This window comes from Theropithecus gelada, chromosome 4, assembly GCF_003255815.1.
Source record: "Theropithecus gelada isolate Dixy chromosome 4, Tgel_1.0, whole genome shotgun sequence".
Classification (NCBI taxonomy): domain Eukaryota; kingdom Metazoa; phylum Chordata; class Mammalia; order Primates; family Cercopithecidae; genus Theropithecus; species Theropithecus gelada.
Window position 1 is genome coordinate 447863 of NC_037671.1, and position 22221 is coordinate 470083.

General features: G+C 52.5%; 2 protein-coding genes and 1 pseudogene across 8 annotated transcripts; all 3 read left to right on the forward strand.

Annotated features, from left to right (window-relative positions):
- Positions 1-1126: 1126 nt before the first annotated feature.
- On the forward strand, positions 1127-1852 carry LOC112623457 (annotated as a pseudogene).
- A 4965-nt stretch (positions 1853-6817) lies between these two features.
- LOC112622471 (nurim) lies at positions 6818-9866 on the forward strand. Of its 6 annotated transcripts, none has more exons than XM_025382204.1 (4): positions 6818-7104; positions 7697-7893; positions 8454-8648; positions 8968-9866. In XM_025382204.1, the coding sequence occupies exons 1-4, from the start codon at positions 6972-6974 to the stop codon at positions 9247-9249; spliced, it is 807 nt and encodes a 268-aa protein (XP_025237989.1). In that variant the 5' UTR covers positions 6818-6971; the 3' UTR covers positions 9250-9866. The 6 variants fall into 6 exon arrangements, 5 of the variants coding, with proteins under 5 accessions (XP_025237989.1, XP_025237992.1, XP_025237991.1 ...); XM_025382205.1 differs by having other exon boundaries at positions 6819-7104; positions 8472-8648; XR_003118991.1 differs by having other exon boundaries at positions 6950-7104; positions 7697-7915; positions 8472-8648.
- Positions 9867-10207: 341 nt separating this feature from the next.
- On the forward strand, positions 10208-21494 carry LOC112622470 (phostensin). 2 transcript variants are annotated; one of them, XM_025382202.1, is made up of 4 exons: positions 10208-10283; positions 11874-13512; positions 18479-18689; positions 20598-21494. In XM_025382202.1, the coding sequence occupies exons 1-4, from the start codon at positions 10276-10278 to the stop codon at positions 20615-20617; spliced, it is 1878 nt and encodes a 625-aa protein (XP_025237987.1). In that variant the 5' UTR covers positions 10208-10275; the 3' UTR covers positions 20618-21494. The 2 variants fall into 2 exon arrangements, with proteins under 2 accessions (XP_025237987.1, XP_025237988.1); XM_025382203.1 differs by lacking the exon at positions 10208-10283 and adding an exon at positions 10599-10814.
- Positions 21495-22221: the final 727 nt, after the last annotated feature.

Sequence of the window (22221 nt, forward strand, 5' to 3'; positions counted from 1 at the left end):
CAAAAATTCACCGGGCATGGTGGCACACACCTATGGTCCCAGCTACTTGGGAGGCTGAGAGGAAAATTGTTTGAGCCCAGGAGGTCAAGGCTGCAGTGAGCCAACATCAAGCCACTGCACTTCAGCCTGGGCAACAGAGTGAGACCTTGTCTCAAAAAAATAAAAGGCCAGTCATGGTGGCTCATGTCTGTAATCCCAGCACTTTGGGAAGTCAAGACAGGTGGATCATCTGAGGTCAGGAGTTCAAGACCATCCTGGCCAACATGGTGAAACCCCATCTCTACTAAAAATACAAAAATTAGCCAGTCATGGTGGCAGGCATCTGCAATCCCAGCTACTTGGGAGGCTGAGGCAGAAGAATTGCTAGAACCTGGGAAGTGGAGGTTGCAGTGAGTTGAGATTGTGCCGCTGCACTCTGGCCTGGGTGATAGAGCAAGACTCCACCTAAAAAAAAAAAAAAAAAAAAAAAAGCCCGGGTGCAGTGGCTCACGCCTGTAATCCTAGCACTTTGGGAGGCTGAGGCGGGTGGATCATGAGGTCAGGAGATAGAGACCATCCTGGCAAACATGGAGAAACTCCAACTCTACTAAAAATATAAAAAAATAGCTAGGCGTGGTGGCGGGCGCCTGTAGTTCCAGTTACTCAGGAGGCTGAGGCAGGAGAATGGCATGAACCCAGGAGGCAGAGCTTGCAGTGAGCTGAGATCGCGCCACTGCACTCTAGCCTGGGCAACAGAGTGAGACTCTGTCTCAAAAAAAAAAAAAAAAAAAGTAACTTATTTTCTGGCTGGAACCATGTAGGGTGTCGTAAAGAAAAAGGAGAGGGCCAGGGTGTGGTGGCTCACACCTATAATCCCAACATTTTGGGAGGCCGAGGTGGGCAAGTCACCTGAGGTCAGGAGTTCCAGACCAGCCTGACCAATATGACGAAACCTCGTCTCTACTAAAAATACAAAACAAATTAGCCGGGCATGGTGGCAGGTGACTTGATCCCAGCTACTCAGGAGGCTGAGGCAGGAGAATTGCTTGAACGCAGGAGGGGGAGGTTGCATTGAGACGAGATCGCGCCATTGCACTCCAGCATGGAAGACAGAGTGAGACCCCGTCTCAAAAAAGAAAAAAAAAAGGAAAAAAAGAAGGAGGTTCCTGCTATGCCAGAAACCCTTAAAAAGCGAAGGAATTTCCCACAGTTGAAGATCAAAGGCCTGAGAAAGAAGTTTGCCCAAAAGATGCTTCAAAAGGCAAGGAGGAAACTTATCTATGAAAAAGTGAAACACTATCACAAGGAATATAGGCAGGTGTACAGAACTGAAATTCAAATGGCTAGGACGGCCAGAAAAGCTGGCAACTTCTATGTACCTGCAAAACCCAAACTGACATTTGTCATCGGGATCAGTATCAGTGGTGTGAGCCCAAAGGTCCAAAAGGTGTTGAAGCTTCTTCGCCTTTGTCAAATCTTCAATGGAACCTTTGTGAAGCTCAACAAGGCTTCAGTGAACATGCTGAGGATTGTAGAACCATATATGGCATGGGGGTACCCAAATCTGAAGTCAGTAAATGAACTAATCTATCAGCGTGGTTATGGCAAAATCAGTAAGAACCGTATTACTTTGACAGATGATACTGTGATTGCTTGATCTCTGGGTAAATATGGCATCACCTGTATGGAGGATCTGATTCTTGAGATCTATACTGTTGGAAAATGCTTCAAAGAAGCAAATAACTTCCTGTGGCCCTTGAAATTATCCTCTCCACAAGGTGGAATGAAGAAAAAGACCATCCATTTTGTAGAAAGTGGACATGCTGGCAACAGGGAGGACCAGATCAACAGACTTCTTAGAAGAATGAACTAAGGTGTCTACCGTGATTGTTTTTCTAATCTAAGCACTTAAACAGTACCTGCTCTCAAATTGGAGGGAAAAAAAGAAAGTTAAACATGGAATTACCAAATGATCCAGCAATTCTGCTCCTAGGGATACACCCAAAATAATTTAAATCAGGTGTCCAGGCTGGGTGGGGTGGCTCATGCCTGTAATCCCAGCATTTTGGGAGGCCGAGGCGGGAGGATTGCATGAGCCCAGGAGTTCATGGGCAACCAGTCTGGGCAACATGGTAAAACCCTGTGACTACAAAAAATACAAAATGGGCTAGGTGCGGTGGCTCATGCCTGTAATCCTAGCACTTTGGGAGGCGAGGCGGGTAGATCACCTGAGGTCAGGAGTTCAAGACCAACCTGGCCAACAAGGTGAAACCCCATCTCTACTAAAAGCTACAAAACTTAGCTGGGTGTGGTGGCTCATGCCTATAATCCCAGCATTTTGGGAGGCCGAAGTGGGTGGATCACCTGAGGTCAGGAGTTTGAGACCAGCCTGACCAACAGGGAGAAACCCCGTCTCTACTGAAAATACAAAATTAGCTGGGCTTGGTGCTACATGCTGGTAATCCCAGCTACTTGGGAGGCTGAGGCAGGAAAATCGCTTGAACCGAGGAAGCGGAGATTGTGGCGAGCCAAGATCATGCCATTGCACTCCAGCCTGGGCAACAAGAGCAAAACTCTCTCTCAAAAAAAAAAAAAAAAAGATTAACTGTGCATGGTGGCTCATGCCCATAATCCCAGCACTTTGGGAGACTGAGGTGGGTGGATCATGAGGTCAGGAGATCAAGACCATCCTAGCCAACATGGTGAAACCCCCTCTCTACTAAAAATACAAAAATTAGCTAGGCATGGTGGCATGCGCCTGTAGTCCCAGCTACCCATGAGGCTGAGGCAGAAGAATCACTTGAACTCAGGAAGAAGAGGTTGCAGTGAGTCAAGATCATGCCACTGCACTCCAGCTGGCTGTAGAGGGAGATTCCATCTCAAAAAAAAAAAAAAAAAAAAAAATTTAGCCGGCTGTGGTGTGGTGGCACACGCCTATAATCCCAGCTACTGGGAATGCTGAGGTGGGAGGAGGTTGAGGCTGCAATGAGCCATGATTGTGCAACTACATTCCAGCCTGGGTAGCAGAGCAAGACCCTGTCTCCAAAAAAAAAAAAAAAAGGAAAAGAAAACAGTTGTCCAAACAAATTCTTGTACACAAGTGTTCATATAAGCACTTTTTACAATAGCCAAAAAGATAGAAACAACACAAATGTTCATCAGCAAATGACTGGATAAACAATTGTGATATACCCATATAATCAAATATTATTCGACCATAAAAAAGGATGAAATACTGATATATGCTACAATATTTTGAGGATGAACATCAAAATGTTTTGCTAAGTGAAGGAAAGCCAGAAACAGAACACATATTATATGATTACACATGTGTGGAATATTCAGAATAGGTAAAGCCACAGAGAACAAGAGCAGATTTGTGGTTGCCAGTGGCTGTTGACGGGGAGTGGGGAGGTGGGAATGAGAAAATGGGGAAATGGGGAGTAACTTCATGGGTATGGAGTTTTATGTTGGGGTGATAAAAATGTTTTGAAAGCCCAGCACAGTGGCTCACGCCTGTAATCCCAGCACTTTGGGAGGCTGGGGCAGGTGGATCACCTGAGGTCAGGAGTTCAAGACTAGCTGGACCAACATGGTGAAACCCCATCACTACTAAAAATACAAAATTAGCCAAGTATGGTAGCACATGCCTGTAATCCCAGCTACTTGGGAGGCTGAGCAGGAGAATTGCTTGAACCTGGGTGGCAGAGGTTGCAGTGAGCTGAGATCAAGCCATTGCACTCCAGCCTGGGCAATAAGAGCAAAGCTCCATCTCAAAAAAAAAGGTTTTGAAACTAGATAGAGGTGGTGGTTGTACCTATTACTAATGTACTAATATACTAAATACCATTATATTATTCTCTTTAAAGTGGTTAGGCTAGGCTGGGCGTGGTGGCTCATGCCTGTAATCCCAGCACTGCGGGAGGCCAAGTCAGGTGGATCTCCTGAGGTCAGGAGTTCAAGACCAGCCTGGCCAACATGGTGAAACCCTATCTCTATTAAAAATACAAAAATTAGCCAGGTGTGGTGGTGGGCACCTGTAATCCCAGCTACTCGGGAGGCTGAGGCAGGAGAATCACTTGAACCCAGGAGGCGGAGGTTACAGTGAGCCAAGATCGTGCCATTGCACTCCAGCCTGGGCAATAAGAGCGAAACTCTGTCTCAAAAATAAATAAATAAATAAATAAATAAAATAAAGTGGTTAGGCAGGGTATGGTGGCACCCTGGGAGGCTAAGGCAGCAGGATCACTTGAGCCAAGGAGTTTGAGACCAACCTGAGCATCATAGGGAGACCCCATCACTTCAAAAAATAAAAAGTTAGCTGAATGTGGTGGTACATGCCTGTAGTCCCAATTACTCAGGCGGCTGAGACAAGATGACCATTTGAGCCCAAAAGTTCAAGGTTGCAGTGAGCTGTGATCATACCACTGCACTCCAGCCTGGACCGCAACGCAAAAAAAAAGGTGAATTTTATGTTTTATGAATTTCAATTTTTTTTAAATAATTGGGGAGGCCGAGACAGGCGGATCACGAGGTCAGGAGATCGAGACCATCCTGGCTAACCTGGTGAAACCCCGTCTCTACTAAAAAACACAAAAAACTAGCCGGGCGAGGCGGCGGGCGCCTATAGTCCCAGCTACTCGCGAGGCTGAGGCAGGAGACTGGCGTAAACCCGGGAGGCAGAGCTTGCAGTGAGCTAAGATCCGGCCACTGCACTCCAGCCTGGGCGACAGAGTGAGACTCTGTCTCAAAAAAAAAAAAAAAAAAAAAGAAAAGAAAAAAAAAAATAATTGATTACTTGTGTACACTTTTCTGCATGTAAGTAATACTTAAGTTTGGAAAACTTTGGTGTAGTAGAAACAGCATGAGATTTGCCAAGCATTGTGCTGGCTATTAAACATATCTAATCTCATAATATACATTAAGCACAGCCATTGTGGGGGTGGCAGACAGTATGACCCAGATAAATATTAGTCCCCTTGCACAACTCAAAGCTTTCATACTCTGAAATTGTCCATGTCCCTGAGGCCCTGATTTCTTTCTTTCCCTTTTTTTTTTTTTTTTTTTTTTTGAGACAGAGTTTCGCTGTTGTTGCCCAGGCTGGGTTGCAATGACGTGATCTCGGCTCACTGCAGCCTCCACCTCTCGGGTTCTAGCGATTCTCCTGCCTCAGCCTCCTGAGTAGCTGGGATTACAGGCATGCACCACCACGCCGGGCTAATTTTGTATTTTTAGTAGAGACAGGGTTTCTCCATGTTGGTCAGGCTAGTCAACCTCAGGTGATCCACCCACCTCGGCTTCCCACAGTGCTGGGATTACAGGCATGAGCCACCATGCCTGGCTCCTTTTTTTTCATTGTTATTGAGATGGAGTCTTGCTCTGTTGCCCAGGCTGGAGTGCAGTGGCGTGATCTCGGCTTACTGCAACCTCTGCCTCCCAGGTTCAAGCGATTCTCCTGCTTCAGCCTCCCATGTAGCTGGGACTACAGGCGTGTGCCACTACACCCAGTTAATTTTTGTATTTTTAGTAGAGACAGGGTTTCACCATGTTTGTCAGGCTGGTCTCGAACCCCTGACCTTGTAATCCACCCACCTAGGCCTCCCATAGTGCTGGAATTAGAGGCGTGAGCCACTGCACCTAGCCTCCTTTTTTTTTTTTTTTTTTTTTTTTTTGTTTGAGACAGAGTTTTACTCTGTCACCCAGGCTGGAGTCCAGTGGCGAGATCTCAGCTTATCACAACTCCCACCTCCCGGGTTCAAGCGATTCCAAAGTGCTGGGATTACAGGCGTAAGCCACTGCGTCTGGCCTCTTACACTTCCAATGAACCCCACAGCTTGTAGCACATTGCTTTGTGTGGTAAGTGTCTCTATTTGTGGTCCTAGCAGGAAATGAATAGCACAGTCAAATTAGGATAATTTGGGGAACAGTTTAATAAAATGATAATTACAAAGAAGTAGGCAGGGTGTAGGGAAATCAGAAAGCATAGTGCAGTGCCTTAGTACCCACAGCTCTGTTGTGATCACCTCCAAGCTCAAAAAGATGAGGGTGGAGCAGTCGTGTAAAGAGGACTTTCTCAATAAAAACTGTGACTTTCATTGATACCGTCCATTTGGGACAACTTCCTGAAGCAGAAAGCAGGGTGGAGACTGAATTCAAGGGAAAACATAAGATGTCTGGTACAGCATACAACAGCATTCATTCAGAGGGGGGTGGGAGTACTCAGCCCAGGAGAGGGAGAAGGAATGTAAAGCCTGCGAGAGGCTGCTCAGCAATTTTCTGGTCCCTTAGCCTACAGGATTAGCAGCTTCCTAACAGGCAATTCTCTCTCTGGACCTGTTTATTCTATCTATAAGTTGATGGAATTAGTCTAATGATATCTAAGGTCCCTACTATGTGCACAGCTACTGCGACAAGGTCCTTAGCTGCATGATCTTTAATTCTGACAAAGGTTACTATCACAAATATTTTAACATTTTTACTCTCGTGGTTACAAATCAACAATCTCTGGCACTATTACAACAAACCTTTCAGTATTTACAGAGAAGTTATTTGCCCTTCTTAGCAACTAGCCAATCAACAACTCAACTTTATAGTAAGTTACAGAATTTATTCTGTACACTGTATTCTGTACAATGTATTCCATACATTAATGTATTTTGTGGTAAAATAGTAACTTTTAATTTTGGATGGTTAAACTAGACGAGCTGAGATTTAACCCACGTAAGCGGCTGCAGAGCCGCTACCCTTAACAGCTCTCTCTCGGGATTCTAACATTCCCTTCCGTGACGGAGAGACCGCAGGCTGGGACACGCATCCCGGGACGGATCCACAGCTGGGTGGGGAAGGCTGCGCCCGGCGGGCCGGAAGCCGGACGGTGGCGTGCAGGAGCCCCGCCTTCCTGGGCTGGATTCGGGCGGGGGCGGGGAAGGGGCGGGGCCTGAGGCAGCGGGAATCCCGACCCCGCCCCTTTCCCCACCCCTCCATTTCTCGCCATGGCCCCTGCACTGCTCCTGGTCCCTGCTGCCCTCGCCTCTTTCATCCTGGCCTTTGGCACCGGAGTGGAGTTCGTGCGCTTTACCTCCCTTCGGCCACTTCTTGGAGGGATCCCGGAGTCTGGTGGTCCGGGTGAGCGGGAGGGATCGGGGATGAACTGGGAGTAGGAAGGTGGAGCTGTAGGAGAGGGATCGAGGGCGGGGCTTGGAAACAAATGACAGGGGAAGTCCCAGAGAGGGAACTCGAATCTTGAAAGCGGCGGAGAAGCTACAGGGGAGGGAGACCTGAGTTCTAAATTAGGAACTCAAGGATTACAGTTTTGGAGAGGCGGGAGAGTGAGGACTGAGGGAGCCGAAAAGGGCGATAACCAGAGTATTCTAAGTAAAATGTTTTGTAGAGAGGGCTGTTGAGAGTGTTAAAAAGAAGGAGCATTTGGAGAACCGAAATAAGAGGGGCAATCCAGCGGTGGCCTCTCCAGCCATGCTTTTTGCAACTGCCTGACATGCATTGTTCTATAAATCCTCTCCCCTAGGTTTGCAGGAGGCCTAGGGAAGAGGGCAGAAACTAGGAATGGAAAAGTGAGATGGGCACAGCCTAGAGAGGAAGCATTAAGGCTCTTGAAAGCAGTAGGGACATGGCCTGGGGCTCCAAAAGGAGATGAGGATGCGGGAAACATTTGCCACCTTTTCGATCTTCTGTCTCTTTCTCCCTCAACTTCCTGTAGATGCCCGCCAGGGATGGCTGGCTGCCCTGCAGGACCGCAGCATCCTTGCCCCCCTGGCATGGGATCTGGGACTCCTACTTCTATTTGTTGGGCAGCACAGCCTCATGGCAGCTGAAAGAGTGAAGGCATGGACATCCCGGTACTTTGGGGTCCTTCAGAGGTCACTGTATGTGGCCTGCACTGCCCTGGCCTTGCAGGTATGAGGCCCTGGCCTTGCAGGTATGAAGTCCCTAAGGGAGACCAAATGTGGGAGGGGTGCCCTGGATTGGAGGGGCAAAATATGGGTTCAGGAGGAGAACTGAGGAACTAATCTCAGCTTCCATTCCTCCACAGCACATACCCTAGTTTTTATCAAGAAGGGTGTACTTGTCCTTCCCCAAGCACAATACGTGCATTCTCACCTTTGCAACTTTGTTCATGTCCTGCTTGAGATCCCTTCTCTTCAGTCCTACCCTTTCTTCAAAACCACTTCCCTAGGTCTGAAGAGGCCTTGTCTGTCTTCTCATTGGGTGGTTGGCATAGGCTACTACTTTGTGTAGCTATCAGGTCACCCCATCTGTTCTGTAAATTCTCAGGGTGGAGACAGGCCATCCTTACATCTTTGGGACCTCACCCAGCATGCACCCTCCACATGGTGAATATTTGGTGGTGATGCTTAGGAGAGAGGTGGGGGAGAGTTGCAGGCTAGCCTGTGGTGGGGGCAGCTCTGGATCCGGGTCTCCCAAGGTCGGGCGGGGTAGGCCACTGGGATATGAAGCCCCTTATCCTTCCACAGCTGGTGATGCGGTACTGGGAGCCCGTACCCCGAGGCCCTGTGTTGTGGGAGGCTCAGGCTGAGCCATGGGCCACCTGGGTGCCCCTCCTGTGCTTTGTGCTCCATGTCATCTCCTGGCTTCTCATCTTCAGCATCCTTCTCGTCTTTGACTATGCTGAGCTCATGGGCCTCAAACAGGTGAGGCTCTGAGATCCCTACCTACAACCTCTGACCCGTTTTAGAACTACTCTTTCCCTTTCAAGGGTTTCCCTCCTACCATGCTCTTCTACTGTCTCCTTGAGTCTCCCTCATGACCCTTCCCTCAGAAGGACAGCAACCATGGGCCTCCTGGGCCTGGGGAAGGTACATGGATCATAAGTCAGGATCAGGGATCCAAGTCTCAGAAGAGGGGTTCCTGGGCCTGAGTTCTAGAAGGCTGGTGCCTGGAAGAGGAGGAAAGAAGCACCCAAGCTGAGAAAAGGGCTTGACTCAATTTCTAAACTCTTCTCCCTCTTAGGTATACTACCATGTGCTGGGGCTGGGCGAGCCTCTGGCCCTGAAGTCTCCCCGGGCTCTCAGACTCTTCTCTCACCTGCGCCACCCAGTGTGTGTGGAGCTGCTGACAGTGCTGTGGGTGGTGCCTACCCTGGGCATGGACCGTCTCCTCCTTGCTCTCCTCCTTACCCTCTACCTGGGCCTGGCTCATGGGCTTGATCAGCAAGACCTCCGCTACCTCCGGGCCCAACTACAAAGAAAACTCCACCTGCTCTCTCGGCCCCAGGATGGGGAGGCAGAGTGAGGAGCTCACTCTGGTTATAAGCGCTGTTCTTCCTCTCCCCCTGAATTCTAAATCCTTAACATCCAGGCCATGGCTGCTTCACGCCAGAGGCCCAAATTCATGGACTGAAGGAGCTACCCCTTCCACTACTTGAGACTTTATTCTCTGGGTCCAGCTCCACACCCTAAATTCTGAGTTTCAGCCACTGAACTCCGAGGTCCACTTCTCACTAGCAAGGAAGAGCGGGGTATGGAACTCATCTGTCCCCTCACTGTTTGGGGCATGACACTTTCGCCCTCAACAGCCTCCTGAGAAGGAAAGGATCTGCCCTGACCATTCCCCTGGCACTGTTACTTGCCTCTGTGCCTCAGGGGTCCCCTTCTCCACCTCCGCTTCCACTCCAAGAAGCTGGACCAGGGTCTGCAAGTTCAATGGTCATAGCTGTCCCTCCAGGCCCCACACCTTGCCTCACCACTCCTGGGCCTAGTCTCTGCACCTCCTTAGGCCCTGCCTCTGTGCTTAGACCCCAACCTAGTCAAGGGTATTCTCCTGCTCTTAACTCGATGACTTGGGGCTCCCTGCTCTCCCGAGGAAGATGCTCTGCAGGAAAATAAAAGTCAGCCTGATTTTTCTACATATGGCATGCAGTCTGTCAGTGTCTCCCAAGCTGCAGGGCTGAGTTTGGAAAAGAAAGCCAGAGGGAGCCTGGGAGCGCCGAACTGGAGTCTGGGCAGCCACCACGCCCTCTGGCAACCGCTGGGCTTCGGCCACCCCCCGCCGACCCGCCCCCACTTTGCCAGAGCGGCCGGGTCCCCATTCCCATTCCTTCAAATTCCCTTTTTCCCGGCAGCCGACCTGGAGACCCAAGGGAGATAGGTTGAAGCTAGAAAGAGTCCGGCAGCAGCTCTGGTAGGGGGGCGCGCTTCCAAAACCTCTGGTTTCTGAGCGCCTCTCCTGCCGCCCACTCCACAAGGCCCCCCACAGCCTGGCCGTTGCCCTCGACCCCGCAAAAACAAAGGCCTGCAGAGGTTGGACCTCCAGACCCAGATGAGAAGGCAAAAGCGTAGGGAGGAGCTGCAGGAGATGGGAAGGGCGGGCCCGGCCCCGAGCAGCTGCCGCTTCCTCCCAAAGTCCCACGAGGGGCCTGAGTCACGGGCCACCGCCCTGGGTCGGCGAGCTGGGGGAAGGGATCTGGACACCTGGGGTGTCCGGGCGGGAAGCTGGTGAGGGCCCCTGGGGACACAGCGGAGGGTCAGGGGTTGGGACAAGAACAGGGCAGTCCCGGAGCGAGTCCCACGCGGGGTGGGAGGGAGCTAGGCCCCGCCCTCTCCTCGGCTCCGCCCTGCGCCCCCATCCCTCTCCTCATTGTCCTTAGACAAAGCGGTCGCCGCCCCCGCCCGGCCCCCTGGTCTCTGTCTCCGTCCCACCTCCTTTGCTGCCTCTTTCCCTCCTCCTCTCCTTCCCTCCTCTCCTTCCCTCCTCCCCTCCCTCTAGTCTCCGGATCTCCCTCGGTCCCTCTCTCCTCCTCTTCCTCTCTCCGGACGCCCGGCTCCTCGGCACCCCCTCCCGCGGGGGTCCTGCGACGTGTGAGTTGACTGAGGGGCTCAGACTTGGGGAGTGGGTGTCTCCTCGCTCCGGTCCTTGCTCCCATCCCTGGCCCGGATCTTGGCTGTCTCCTCTTTGTGCCGAGATTGTCAGTCTGTGCGTCCAGAGCGGGGTGGAGACTGCCGGCTCTGTCACGGCTCCATGAGAGCGGGGACGGGGCACAGGACTTGCAGGCGCCGGGGAGAAGAGACATGGAGCCGGCCCTCGGCACTCTGGGGTCGCGTGGCGCAGCCGGTGGGGGAGGCAGGCGGTGGTGACGGGACAGGGTGGGGGTGGACGCCAGGGTTCTGGGAACGCGCTGGCAGCCCTGACGCCCGGGTTCCGAAAGTCCCGGGGGTGGGTATTTCCCCCGACCCGCCTCGGGGGCGGAGTGCGGGGCAGAGGGGTGGGGGCTGGGGAGAGGCGTGGCCCGAGCGGTGCTGGAAGGGGAGCCGGGACCTTTGGGGCCCGCGCTGAGACGCGCCGGGTTGCTGCCGCCGCGCTCCTTTCCCTTCTTCCTTGGTTTCCCTTCTCCCCTAGACCTCTTCGCTCTCCGCTCCTCCTTGCCTCCCCAACACCCCCTCAGGTCCCGTTGCCTCCTGGTCCTTCCAGGGATTCCTGGTCCTTCCTTCCCACACTAGTCTCCCTGGGGTATCGCTGAGGCAGTCTGGCCTGCACCCAGATTCCCCTCACCCCAGCCTCATTTCTCTCTTCTCCCTCACACCAACTTTCCTTTTCGCCCTTCTCTCTCTGTCTCACATCCTAGAGACTGTCTTTAATACGCATTAACCCTGACTGCCACATCTGGCTCCTGCCCTCATTGCCTCCAATCAGGACTCTTCCTCTCACATCACCCCCACCACCCCCAACTTGGGCTCACAACTTCTCTTCACTTTTTCCATTTCCCCAGTTCTCTGCCTTCCCTCTTTCCCTCTGTCCTCATCCTTAGCCCCTCTGCCCTGCTTTGTGTCCCACCTCTCCCCCTCCACTTCCTCTCCTCCCACCCTCAGTCTCCCCCCTGGGCCTCTCTGGAGCCTCTCCTTCCTGTTCTCTGCCCCCAGTGCTCCCTACCCTCACCTCAAGGCGACCATGGCCACCATCCCAGACTGGAAGCTACAGCTGCTAGCCAGGCGCCGGCAGGAGGAGGCGTCCGTTCGAGGCCGGGAGAAAGCAGAACGGGAGCGCCTGTCCCAGATGCCAGCCTGGAAGCGAGGGCTCCTGGAGCGCCGCCGGGCCAAGCTTGGGCTGTCCCCTGGGGAGCCTAGCCCTGTGCCGGGGACTGCAGAGGCTGGACCTCCAGACCCAGATGAGTCTGCCGTCCTTCTGGAGGCTATTGGGCCAGTGCACCAGAACCGATTCATCCGGCAGGAGCGGCAGCAGCAGCAGCAGCAACAACAAAGGAGTGAAGAGCTGCTAGCAGAGAGAAAGCCTGTGCCTCTGGAGGCCCGGGAGCGGAGACCCAGCCCTGGGGAGATGCGGGATCAGAGCCCCAAGGGAAGAGAGTCAAGAGAAGAGAGACTAAGTCCCAGGGAGACCAGAGAGAGGAGACTGGGGATAGGGGGAGCCCAAGAGTCCAGCCTGAGGCCTCTGGAGGCTCGGGACTGGAGGCAAAGCCCAGGAGAGGTGGGAGACAGGAGCTCCCGACTGTCAGAGCCATGGAAATGGAGGCTGAGTCCTGGAGAAACTCCAGAGCGGAGTCTGAGACTAGCAGAGTCTCGAGAGCAAAGCCCCAGGAGAAAAGAGGTGGAAAGTAGACTGAGCCCAGGGGAATCTGCCTACCAGAAGTTGGGCCTGACAGAGGCCCATACATGGAGACCTGACTCCAGAGAGTCTCAGGAACAGAGTTTGGTACAACTGGAGGCAACAGAGTGGAGGCTGAGGTCAGGAGAAGAAAGACAAGGCTACTCGGAAAAATGTGGCAGAAAAGAAGAGTGGCCAGTTCCAGGGGTGGCTCCGGAAGAGACTACAGAGCTGTCCGAGACCCTGACAAGGGAGGCCCAAGGCAGCAGTTCCACAGGAATGGAGGCAGCAGAGCAGAGGCCTGTGGAAGATGGCGAGAGGGGCATGAAGCCAGCAGAAGGGTGGAAATGGACCCTAAACTCCGGGAAGGCTCGAGAATGGACACCCAGGGACATAGAGGCTCAAACTCAGAAACCAGAACCTTCAGAGTCAGCAGAGAAGCGTCTGGAATCTCCTAGTGTGGAGGCTGGAGAAGGGGAGGCTGAGAAGGAGGAGGCGGGAGCTCAGGGCAGGCCTCTGAGAGCCCTGCAGAACTGCTGCTCTGTGCCCTCCCCCTTCCCACCAGAGGACGCTGGGACTGGAGGCCTGAGACAGCAGGAAGAGGAAGCAGTGGAACTCCAGCCCCCACCACCAGCCCCTCTGTCTCCCCCACCCCCAGCCCCAACTGCCCCCCAACCTCCTGGGGATCCCCTCATGAGCCGCCTGTTCTATGGGGTGAAGGCAGGGCCAGGGGTGGGGGCCCCCCGCCGCAGTGGACACACCTTCACCGTCAACCCCCGGCGGTCTGTGCCCCCTACGACCCCAGCCACCCCAACCTCTCCAGCCACAGCTGATGCTGCAGTCCCAGGAGCTGGGAAGAAGCGGTACCCAACTGCCGAGGAGATCTTGGTTCTGGGGGGCTACCTCCGTCTCAGCCGCAGCTGCCTTGCCAAGGGGTCCCCCGAAAGACACCACAAACAGGTAGGGAAGCAGCCAAGCCAGACTTCTTAGAAGCCCACTTGTCAATTCTCTTTGGACTCTGGTCTTTATTTCTTTTTTATACCCCTGTTTTCTTGTCTTCCTCTCTTCTTTCTTGTTAATTCCTGCCACCACCCTTCCTCGCTCTGCACATACACCCTTCCTTCTCAGAGCCCTCCTTTTCCATTTTGAGCCCAAAAGATCCTGCCCCAGCAAAGGCCGTCTCTGGGTGTGTCTCTTTCAGGGTGTGCCCGGCTGCTCATTCTCCCTTCCCTTGGGCTCTGAATTTCCAGCCCCCTTTTCTTTCCTCCCTTTCCTGAGTGTGACCCGCCCCAGCCCATCCAGTGGGAAAGCCCAAACTGACAAGCTTGAATCAGTGAGGGCAGCGTCACGAGGGTGAAAGCACTTGCAGTTTTTCTGCGGAGAAGGGATAGGGAGCCTGGGGTGGCGGAGGGGGTGCGTTTGTGTTCTAGGGAGAAACTGTAGGGAGAAGTGAATGGAGGAAGGTCCAACTGCCCCATGGGAAAGAGGGCAGAGCTGAATAGGGACATCTTAGGATGGAGGGGAGAGGGGAGATGGAACTGGGCCGGCCAAAGAGCAGAGAGAAGGCTTTTGAACCCTGAGTCTGCCCCATGGGAGAGACACAGAGAGGCCATTTGAAGTGGGTGACCTTGGGGTTGCACACCCCCAGCTGGGCCACTGCTTCAGACAGTGCTCCCTTCTCTCTTGGGACAAGAAAAGCCTTCTCCTCTTCCAAAATACCCCCGCCCCTCACTCCCCCGTCCTTCCTCCCTGGGTTTCCCCTCCCTCCCAAGAACTGGCTTAGGGATCGGTTTTCCCCTCTCTTCCTGCCATCCTGGACTCTCCCTCCCCTTAGGGTAGTGAAAGAGAGAAGTGAATTTGGAGACAGTTTTGAGAGCAGGCACTGGCCAGGGAGCATAGTGGGAGTTCTGGACAGGGGCCGGGGCTGAGGCCAGCAGAGGGTCAGAGGTTAGACTTGCAACAAAGACCTGCAGGAAAGTGGAGGCAGCTAGGCTAACTCCCCCTGGCCCTGGCCTCATTTCTTCCCTGTGCACACCCACCTGTTTCCAGCTTGAAAATCTCTGGGGAGAGAGAGGTCCCACACTCAGACATCTCAGACTTAGGAAGTCCCTCCAGTCACACACATCTCCCCAGAGCCTGGGATGCCCAGTCTCATTCTCATCCCCTGTGTTAACATCCTCAGATTTGATTTTTTTGTGTCCTCAGTGTCAGTGGGGAACCACAGGGACTAAAGATATGGGTTAAGCCTGGGGTGGAGGGGGGTTCATCTTCACATGAAGCGTAAGTTCACACCCCTGAGCCATGGTGCTTGGGAACCTACCCTCAGCCCTCTGACTGCTACCATCCTGTTCCCCTCAGGGCTGGGCAGATGAAAAAAACAGAAGTCCGGAAATGCTACCCGGGTGAGGTGTTCAGAAAAGTCACTTCCTACTGAGAGAGGCTTGTGCCTCTGGGGAAGAATGAGCAGAGGGAAGCATGAATCTTTGGAGCCCAAAGCCCAGGGAGCATCCCAGGGGAGCCAGGAAGCAAGTGCAGGGCAGGACCCATGCTGGTGACCATACCTAGGCCAGAGAGCAGGGGAGCCGGAAGCAGATCGCCCAAACAGGAAGCCTGGGGTGGGGGCCGGAAGGCTGGTGGGGCTGAGTGGGGAACCCTGGGCTCTGGGCCTGCCAGAGCTGTGCTCAGGATGTGGTGAGAGAATAAGGAAGCAGCCACTGCTTGGGTGGGGGTGGGGAAGAGGCAGCACAGAGTTCTTCTGACCCAGATGCCTCACCCTCCACCCTCTCCCCACTCTCAGCACCCTGTTCTTCAGGGACTGGGTGCCTTGTCCCAGCTCTGCTGCAACACACTGGCTCAGGAATAGGAGATAGGAGGACCCTGCCACCAACCCCCGCTTCACCTTCCCTAAATAACTCGTTTGCAGGCTAAGTCCATCAAACTTATCCCTGCCATCAGGAGAGAAATCCCAGCCCTGCCACTGGAGCCCAGGGGATGGCTGTGGCTGGTGCCCTACCCCAGAGGCCTCCTGGGCTGAGAGACCAGCCCCATTGTGACCTTATATAGCTGATGGGAGAGGAGCCAGTGAGTCACCCTCTCTCTACCCGCCCCCCCACTCCCATGCAGGCTGTGCATTCCTGAGAAGTCCAGTCAGAAGCTGGTGGGGGGTGAGGAGAGAGGCAGGGTAGGGGGGAGATATAAACATAGACCGAGAGCAAATAAAATAAGTCCTTTTTCAGAATAGATAATAAAGTACAGAGGTTATTATTCCAAAAGAGGATATGAGAAGAAAACAAAAATGGGTTCCCAGAAATGTGGGTAAATCTGTCAGTAACAGAAACTAAGTGGTCGCTTCTGAGAACTTGGGATATAAGCAGTCTGGCTGCTGTAACTAGATTGTACCAGCAGTTCCACAGACATGAGCTGGGGGGTCAAATATATACAGGCTGGACCACCCCCAGATTGTTTCCCCAGCATTGGTCCTCTGATGGCACCTCATCTGAGGTTTGAACAAACTCTAAACTCTTGCACTGTAGCAACTTTCAAGCTCCTTTTTTCTTTTCTTTTTTTTTTTTTTCTGAGACAGTCTTGCTGTCTCCCAGCCTGGAGTTCAATGGTGAGATTTCGGCCCACTACAACCTCCACCTTCCGGCTTCAAGTGATTCTCCATCCTCAGCCTCCTGAATATCTGGAACTACAGGCGCACACCACCAAGCCCAGCTAATTTTAGTATTTTTAGTAGAGACGGGATTTCACCATGTTGGCCAGGCTGGTCTCAAACTCCTGACCTCAAGTAATCCACCTGTCTTGGCCTCCCAAAGTGCTGGGATTACAGGTGTGAGCCACTTCACCCGGCCCCAAGCTCCTTCCAACAGCAGACACAAGTATAATAAATTAGTAAATTATCTAGGAAGTTAGAAGGTGGTAAGTGATTATGAAAAAAAGAAATTGAACAGTGGAACTTAGAGGGTCAGGAAGCAGGGGGAGTGAATATGGAGACTTCAAAATGGGGTGATCAGGAGGGTCAGAGCCATGGGGATATTTCGGGAGAGTGTTCTAGGCAGAAGGAATAGCTAGTACTTTTCTGGTCCTGAAGTGGGAGTGCGGGGAGGGACCAACGCCAGTGTGGCTGGAGTGAAGGAAGAGGCCAGAGAGGCAAGGGGAGGGTGGCACATTGGGAGCACCCTGTAGGCTTTGGTCAGGCTCTGGGCACCTTTGGGGCAATCAAGTAGACTTTTTTTTTTGAGGTGGAGTCTCACTCTGTTGCTCACGCTGTAGTGCACTGGCATGATCTCGGCTCACTGCAACCTCCGCCTCCCGGGTTCAAGTGATTCTCCTGCCTTGTCCTCCCGAGTAGCTGGGACTACAGGCGTACACCACCATGCCCAGCTAATTTTTTTGTATTTTTAGTAGAGACGGGTTTCACCATGTTGACCAGGATGGTCTCAATCTCTTGACCTTGTGATCCGCCCGCCTCGGCCTCCCAAAATGCTGGGATTATGGGCATGAACCACCGCGCCCAGCCTCGAGTAGACTTTTTGCTCCAAGTGAGATGGGGAGACAATGTGGGGTTCGGAGCCAACAAGGAGTAACATACACAGTTCCCGAGTTCCACCTTCCCATGGGGACCCAGGTGTCATATCTGATTTTTTGTTTTCTTTTTTAGAGACAGTGTCACTCTATTGCCCAGGCTTGTCTCCAACTCCTGGGCTCGAGAAATAATCCTGCCTCAGCCTCCCAAAGTGCTGGGATTACAGGCGTGAGCCACCGTGCCTGACTGGTGTCATATCTGAAGCAGCTCTTAGCAACCACCTGCCCAGCCACCCTTCTGGCTTCTCCCTTTTCATACCTCAGTCCATTAGGGGACTCAGGGATGTTCGACTGGCCCCAAGTCTTCCCAAATAGATGCCAGGGAAGGCCTGAGTAGATCATTTGGACCTTTCCAAGTAGTCCACATGGAATCCTCCTGCTGTCTGCCTAATCCCTTTGGCTCCTAGACTTAATCCCACCCTGCCCCTTCCCCCTGAGCTTCTTAAGAGGGCAAAGGGGAAGGGTAGAAAGGCAGTGAGAACAGCTGGGACTCACCTGCTTTTGGCACAGTGTGATTTTTCTGTGCCCTGTCTGGTATTTTGTCTCTGCGCCTGTCCCTTTGAGCACACTGTGGGCCCCCACCCCAGGTTTGTGTGGACTTTCCTTTCTGCCCTTGTCATCTCCCCCAACCTTTCAAGGTGTCAGCGGCTAATCTTTCCCCTGTGTGTTGTGGGAGTCTCTTGGTTCCTCTGGGCCTTTATATTCATCTCCCATCTCTTCCCAGGCCCTAGACCCCCTTTGCTATGGATAGGAGAGGAATGAGGGGAGTGGGAGGGAACAGGTGCCCAGGCTCCTGGGTTTTGCATAGGACAGCAAGGGGCTGTGGGTATGAAAACCACGGTTTTGGTTGAGACTGGCTCCCCAGCCAGTTCTTTCCCCACTGGCCAGTCTGCTGGGCTCCTCTGGGAAGTTTACTCTATTGCCTCCAAGGTGCCCAAAGACTCGGTTCTGATCACAAGACTAATCGCCACGTATTTTAATTTCTTTTTACCCCTCTGCCTCCCACACTCGAAAGAGCAGGGACCTTGGTCTTATGTTATTCACTTCTGCCTCCCAAGCCCCTGCCAACGTACAGGGCAAAGTCTGATGTTTTGAAATGATATGATCGAAGAGGGAAACTCTAGGATTGGAAAGCCAGTGTGTAAAGGAAAACTGGATCCCAGAGTGGATGGGAGAGAGTGAGGGGGGCGCCTAAGTCCAACCCCCACCCCCACCTTTCCCCCGCCCCACCTGCTCCCTTGCAGACTTCCCCCCCCCGCCCCCGCTTTCTCCCCCTCAACCCCCACGGGCCTCACCCCTGCTGACCTTGCCTCCTGCCCCCTTTTTCTCCCTCCTTCAGCTTAAGATCTCCTTCAGCGAGACAGCCCTGGAGACCACGTACCAATACCCCTCCGAGAGTTCGGTACTGGAGGAGCTGGGCCCGGAGCCTGAGGTCCCCAGTGCCCCCAACCCCCCAGCAGCCCAACCCGACGACGAAGAGGATGAGGAAGAGCTGCTGCTGCTGCAGCCAGAGCTCCAGGGCGGGCTGCGCACCAAGGCCCTGATTGTGGGTAAGCGGAGGCTCCGCCGGCTCGAGAGCGCCCCCTGCTGTCAGAGCGGGCGCTGCGGTCCAGGAGAGAAGAGGAGGGAGGATTGCATGTAGGCGCTTGGAAGGGGCTTGGTGGTCCTCTGGTCCAACCTGCCCCTTCAATAGATGGGCAAACTGAGGTCCCGGGCAGTGAAGTACACATTGAGTCTTCAAGTTTCAAAACGAGAACTCTTCCTGAGTACTGTAATCTGGTCAAAACCACAGGGTGGGTCGACAGGCCTGAGTTGCAATTCCAGCTTGTCTCTTAATTGTGTGATCTCAGGGAAACCATCCGATATCTGGCTTTAGTTTATTATTTATGAAATGAAGTTAATAATAACTACCTCCTGTGGCTCATGCCTGTAATCCCAGCACTTCGGGAAGCCAAGACGGGTGGATCGCTTGAGCCCAGGAGTTCAAGACCACCCTGGGCAACATGGCAAAATCCTGTCTCTACAAAAAAATACAAAAATTATCCAGGTGTGGGCCAGGCACGGTGGCTCACGCCTGTAATCCCAGCACTTTGAGAGGCCGAGGCGGGCGGATCATGAATTCAGGAGACTGAGACCATCCTGGCTAACACGGTGAAACTCCATCTCTACTAAAAATAAAAAAAAATTAGCCGGGCGTGGTGGTGGGCACCTGTAGTCCCAGCTACTTGGGAGGCTGAGGCAGGAGAATGGTGTGAACCTGGGAGGCGGAGCTTGCAGTGAGCCGAGATCACCCCACTGCACTCCAGCCTGGACAACAGAGCGAGACTTTGTCTCTAAAAAAAATAAATAAATAAAAATAAAAGAATTAGCCAGGTGTGGCAGTGCACAGCTGTGGTTCCAGCTACTTGGGAGGCTGAGGTGGGAGGATCGTTTGACCTCAGAAGTTGGAGGCTGCAGTGAGCCGATATTGCACCACCCACTGCACTCCAGCCTGGGCAATAGAGGAAGACCCTGTCTCAAAAGAAACAAACAGGCCAGACACGGTGGCTCACGCCTGTAATTCCAGCACTTTGGGAGGCTGAGGCAGGTGGATCACTCAAGGTCAGAAGTTCAAGACCAGCCTGGCCAACATAGTGAAAACCCATCTCTACTAAAAATACAAAAATTAGCTAGGCATGGAGGTGGACACCTGCAATCCCTGCTACTCGGGAGTCTGAGGCAGGAGAATCACTTGAAGCTGGGAAGCAGAGGTTGCAGTGAGCGGAAATGATGCCACTGCACTCCAGCCTGGGCTACAGAGTGAAATTCTGTCTCAAAAAAACAGAAACCAAAAACTACCTCCTAGAGTTGTAGAAAAGATTAAGTAATTTATTTTATTTAATTAATTTATTTATTTATTTTGAGACAGCGTCTCCCTCTGTCGCCCAGACTGGAGTGCAGTGGCACAATCTCAGCTCACTGCAACCTCTGCCTCCCAAGTTCAAGCGATTCTCATGCCTCAGTCTCTCAAGTAGCTGGGATTACAGATGTGTACCATCACACCTGGCTAGTTTTTATATTTTTAGTAGAGACAGGGTTCCCCCATGTTGGCCAGGCTGGTCTTGAACTCCTGACTTCAAGTGATCCTCCCGCCTCAGCCTCCTAAATTGCTCAGATTACAGGGGCTCCAGGCCAAGATTAAGTAGTTTTTGTGAAGCACCAAGAGCCACAGCTGGATATCAAATTACTTAATCTCTCCTGGAGTTATGGTGACATTAAACAGTTATGAGGATGCTTGGCACAGAATCCGAGCTAAATGAGTGATGGATGTGGTTACTGATGGTAACGTGCTTTAGATGTGGAAGATATTATAGGACTTCCTGCATGCCAACTGCCCTTCAATTTGTGTGTGGGGGAAGGGTGGGCAGAAGGCAGAGGCTCTCACTCATTCTCTGTCATTATTGTCCCCTCTCCCACAGATGAGTCCTGCCGGCGGTGACCATCTTCAACATAGGGATATACCTCCTTCCTTCTAATAACTGAAGATCCTGGATCCCGGAAGATTCAGGGCAGCAGACCCTGATAATGAGCCTGGCAGGGAAGGGCAACAACCAACATCTTGTAACTTGCTTTCCCCACCCTGTTTCTGGGGGCAGAGCCAATTGCCCAATTTCTACCCTAATCCAAAGTCCCTGGTGTGGGTGGGGTTAAACGTGCTGGTACATCCTGGGTGATCTAAGAGTGAGCGCCAAGTGCTGAGAAGGAGCACAGAACTCCCTGGAGGGTGGAGATGGAGCACCTGCCCTCCATGGCAGGGTACACTCTCCCCACAGCCTTCCTTCCCACCATCCCATGGGGACTCTTGGGATTTAAGCACTCATCTCTCTCGAGGCCCAGAGCCCACTCCATTTATAGGCACATCTCCCTCATTTCCTAGGTCACTGCCCCTTTGTTTACAGCTCCTGCCTCCTCCTTGACCACAGCCTGGTTTACAAATTCCACCAGCTCCCAGCCCCACCTGCCAAAGTCCCAGGTTTACAAGCCACGCTTACTTGCTGTGTCTGCGTGGAATTCTTTCCTCTCTCCCCTCCAGTCTTCTCATTGGAGTGACCTGAAGGTGTGGCTTCCTCCACTTTTTCTCAGTATTACTTTGCCTTAGTTTTCCCCAAGAGGGAAGGCTGGAAATCTTAACTCTGTACCCGTTGATAGTTATTTAATTCTGTTTCTCCTAGTGGTTCACAATTGAACTGAATTGAGATGGTGTCGGGTGGCTAAGGAGACCCCTCACCTCTCCTCCCCCATTGTGCCGCCTTTATCAATTGCCTGTCTTGTTTTGTTTTGTTTTTTTAACTTTCCATAATAAAATGGAGTTCTCTCCAACTCGTCTGCTTCTCCTTTAGGAAAAAAAAAAAAAAAAAAAAACGGGTATGTGAGGGGAGGCTCTGGTGGCTGGGGGAGAGGAAAATGATGGGGGATGAACCAGGAACTCGGCACTGACATGTCAAAAGGGGTCTGGGAAGCTGCGCATGGGTTTCACGCAGGACAAGCAGGTGACATGAGAAAGGGCAGTTGAAGTGTCCACTAGACTGGAAGTGCCATGAGGGCTGACTACATCAGCTGGGTTCACTGCAACATCCCGTACCTGTCAACTAGTAGACACGAAATTATTTCTAGAATGAATGACAATAAATGAATAGAAGAAAAGGGTTAAAATATTGCAGAGGACACTTCGAGTTGAAGGATTCTAGGATTTAGAAGCCTGCGCCATGCAGGCAGCTAGGTAGTATATGACACACAACACATGTGGCTAATCCAGGGATATGTACTTCAAGAGTTGGGGCTATGAATAGTAAATCTGAAATTGCTGCAAAATGAAGTAACTATGTACAAGAGTCAGTTTCCTGGAAAAGGTTCTCTGAAAGACAATGGATTTTATATCACTGGGCGCAGTGGCTTACGCCTGTAATCCCAGCACTTTGGGAGGCCGAGGCAGGTGGATCATGAGGTCAGATCGAGACCATCCTGGCTAACACGGTGAAACCCCATCTCTACTAAAAATACAAAAAATACAAAAAGTTAGCCGGGCATGGTGGCAGGCACCTG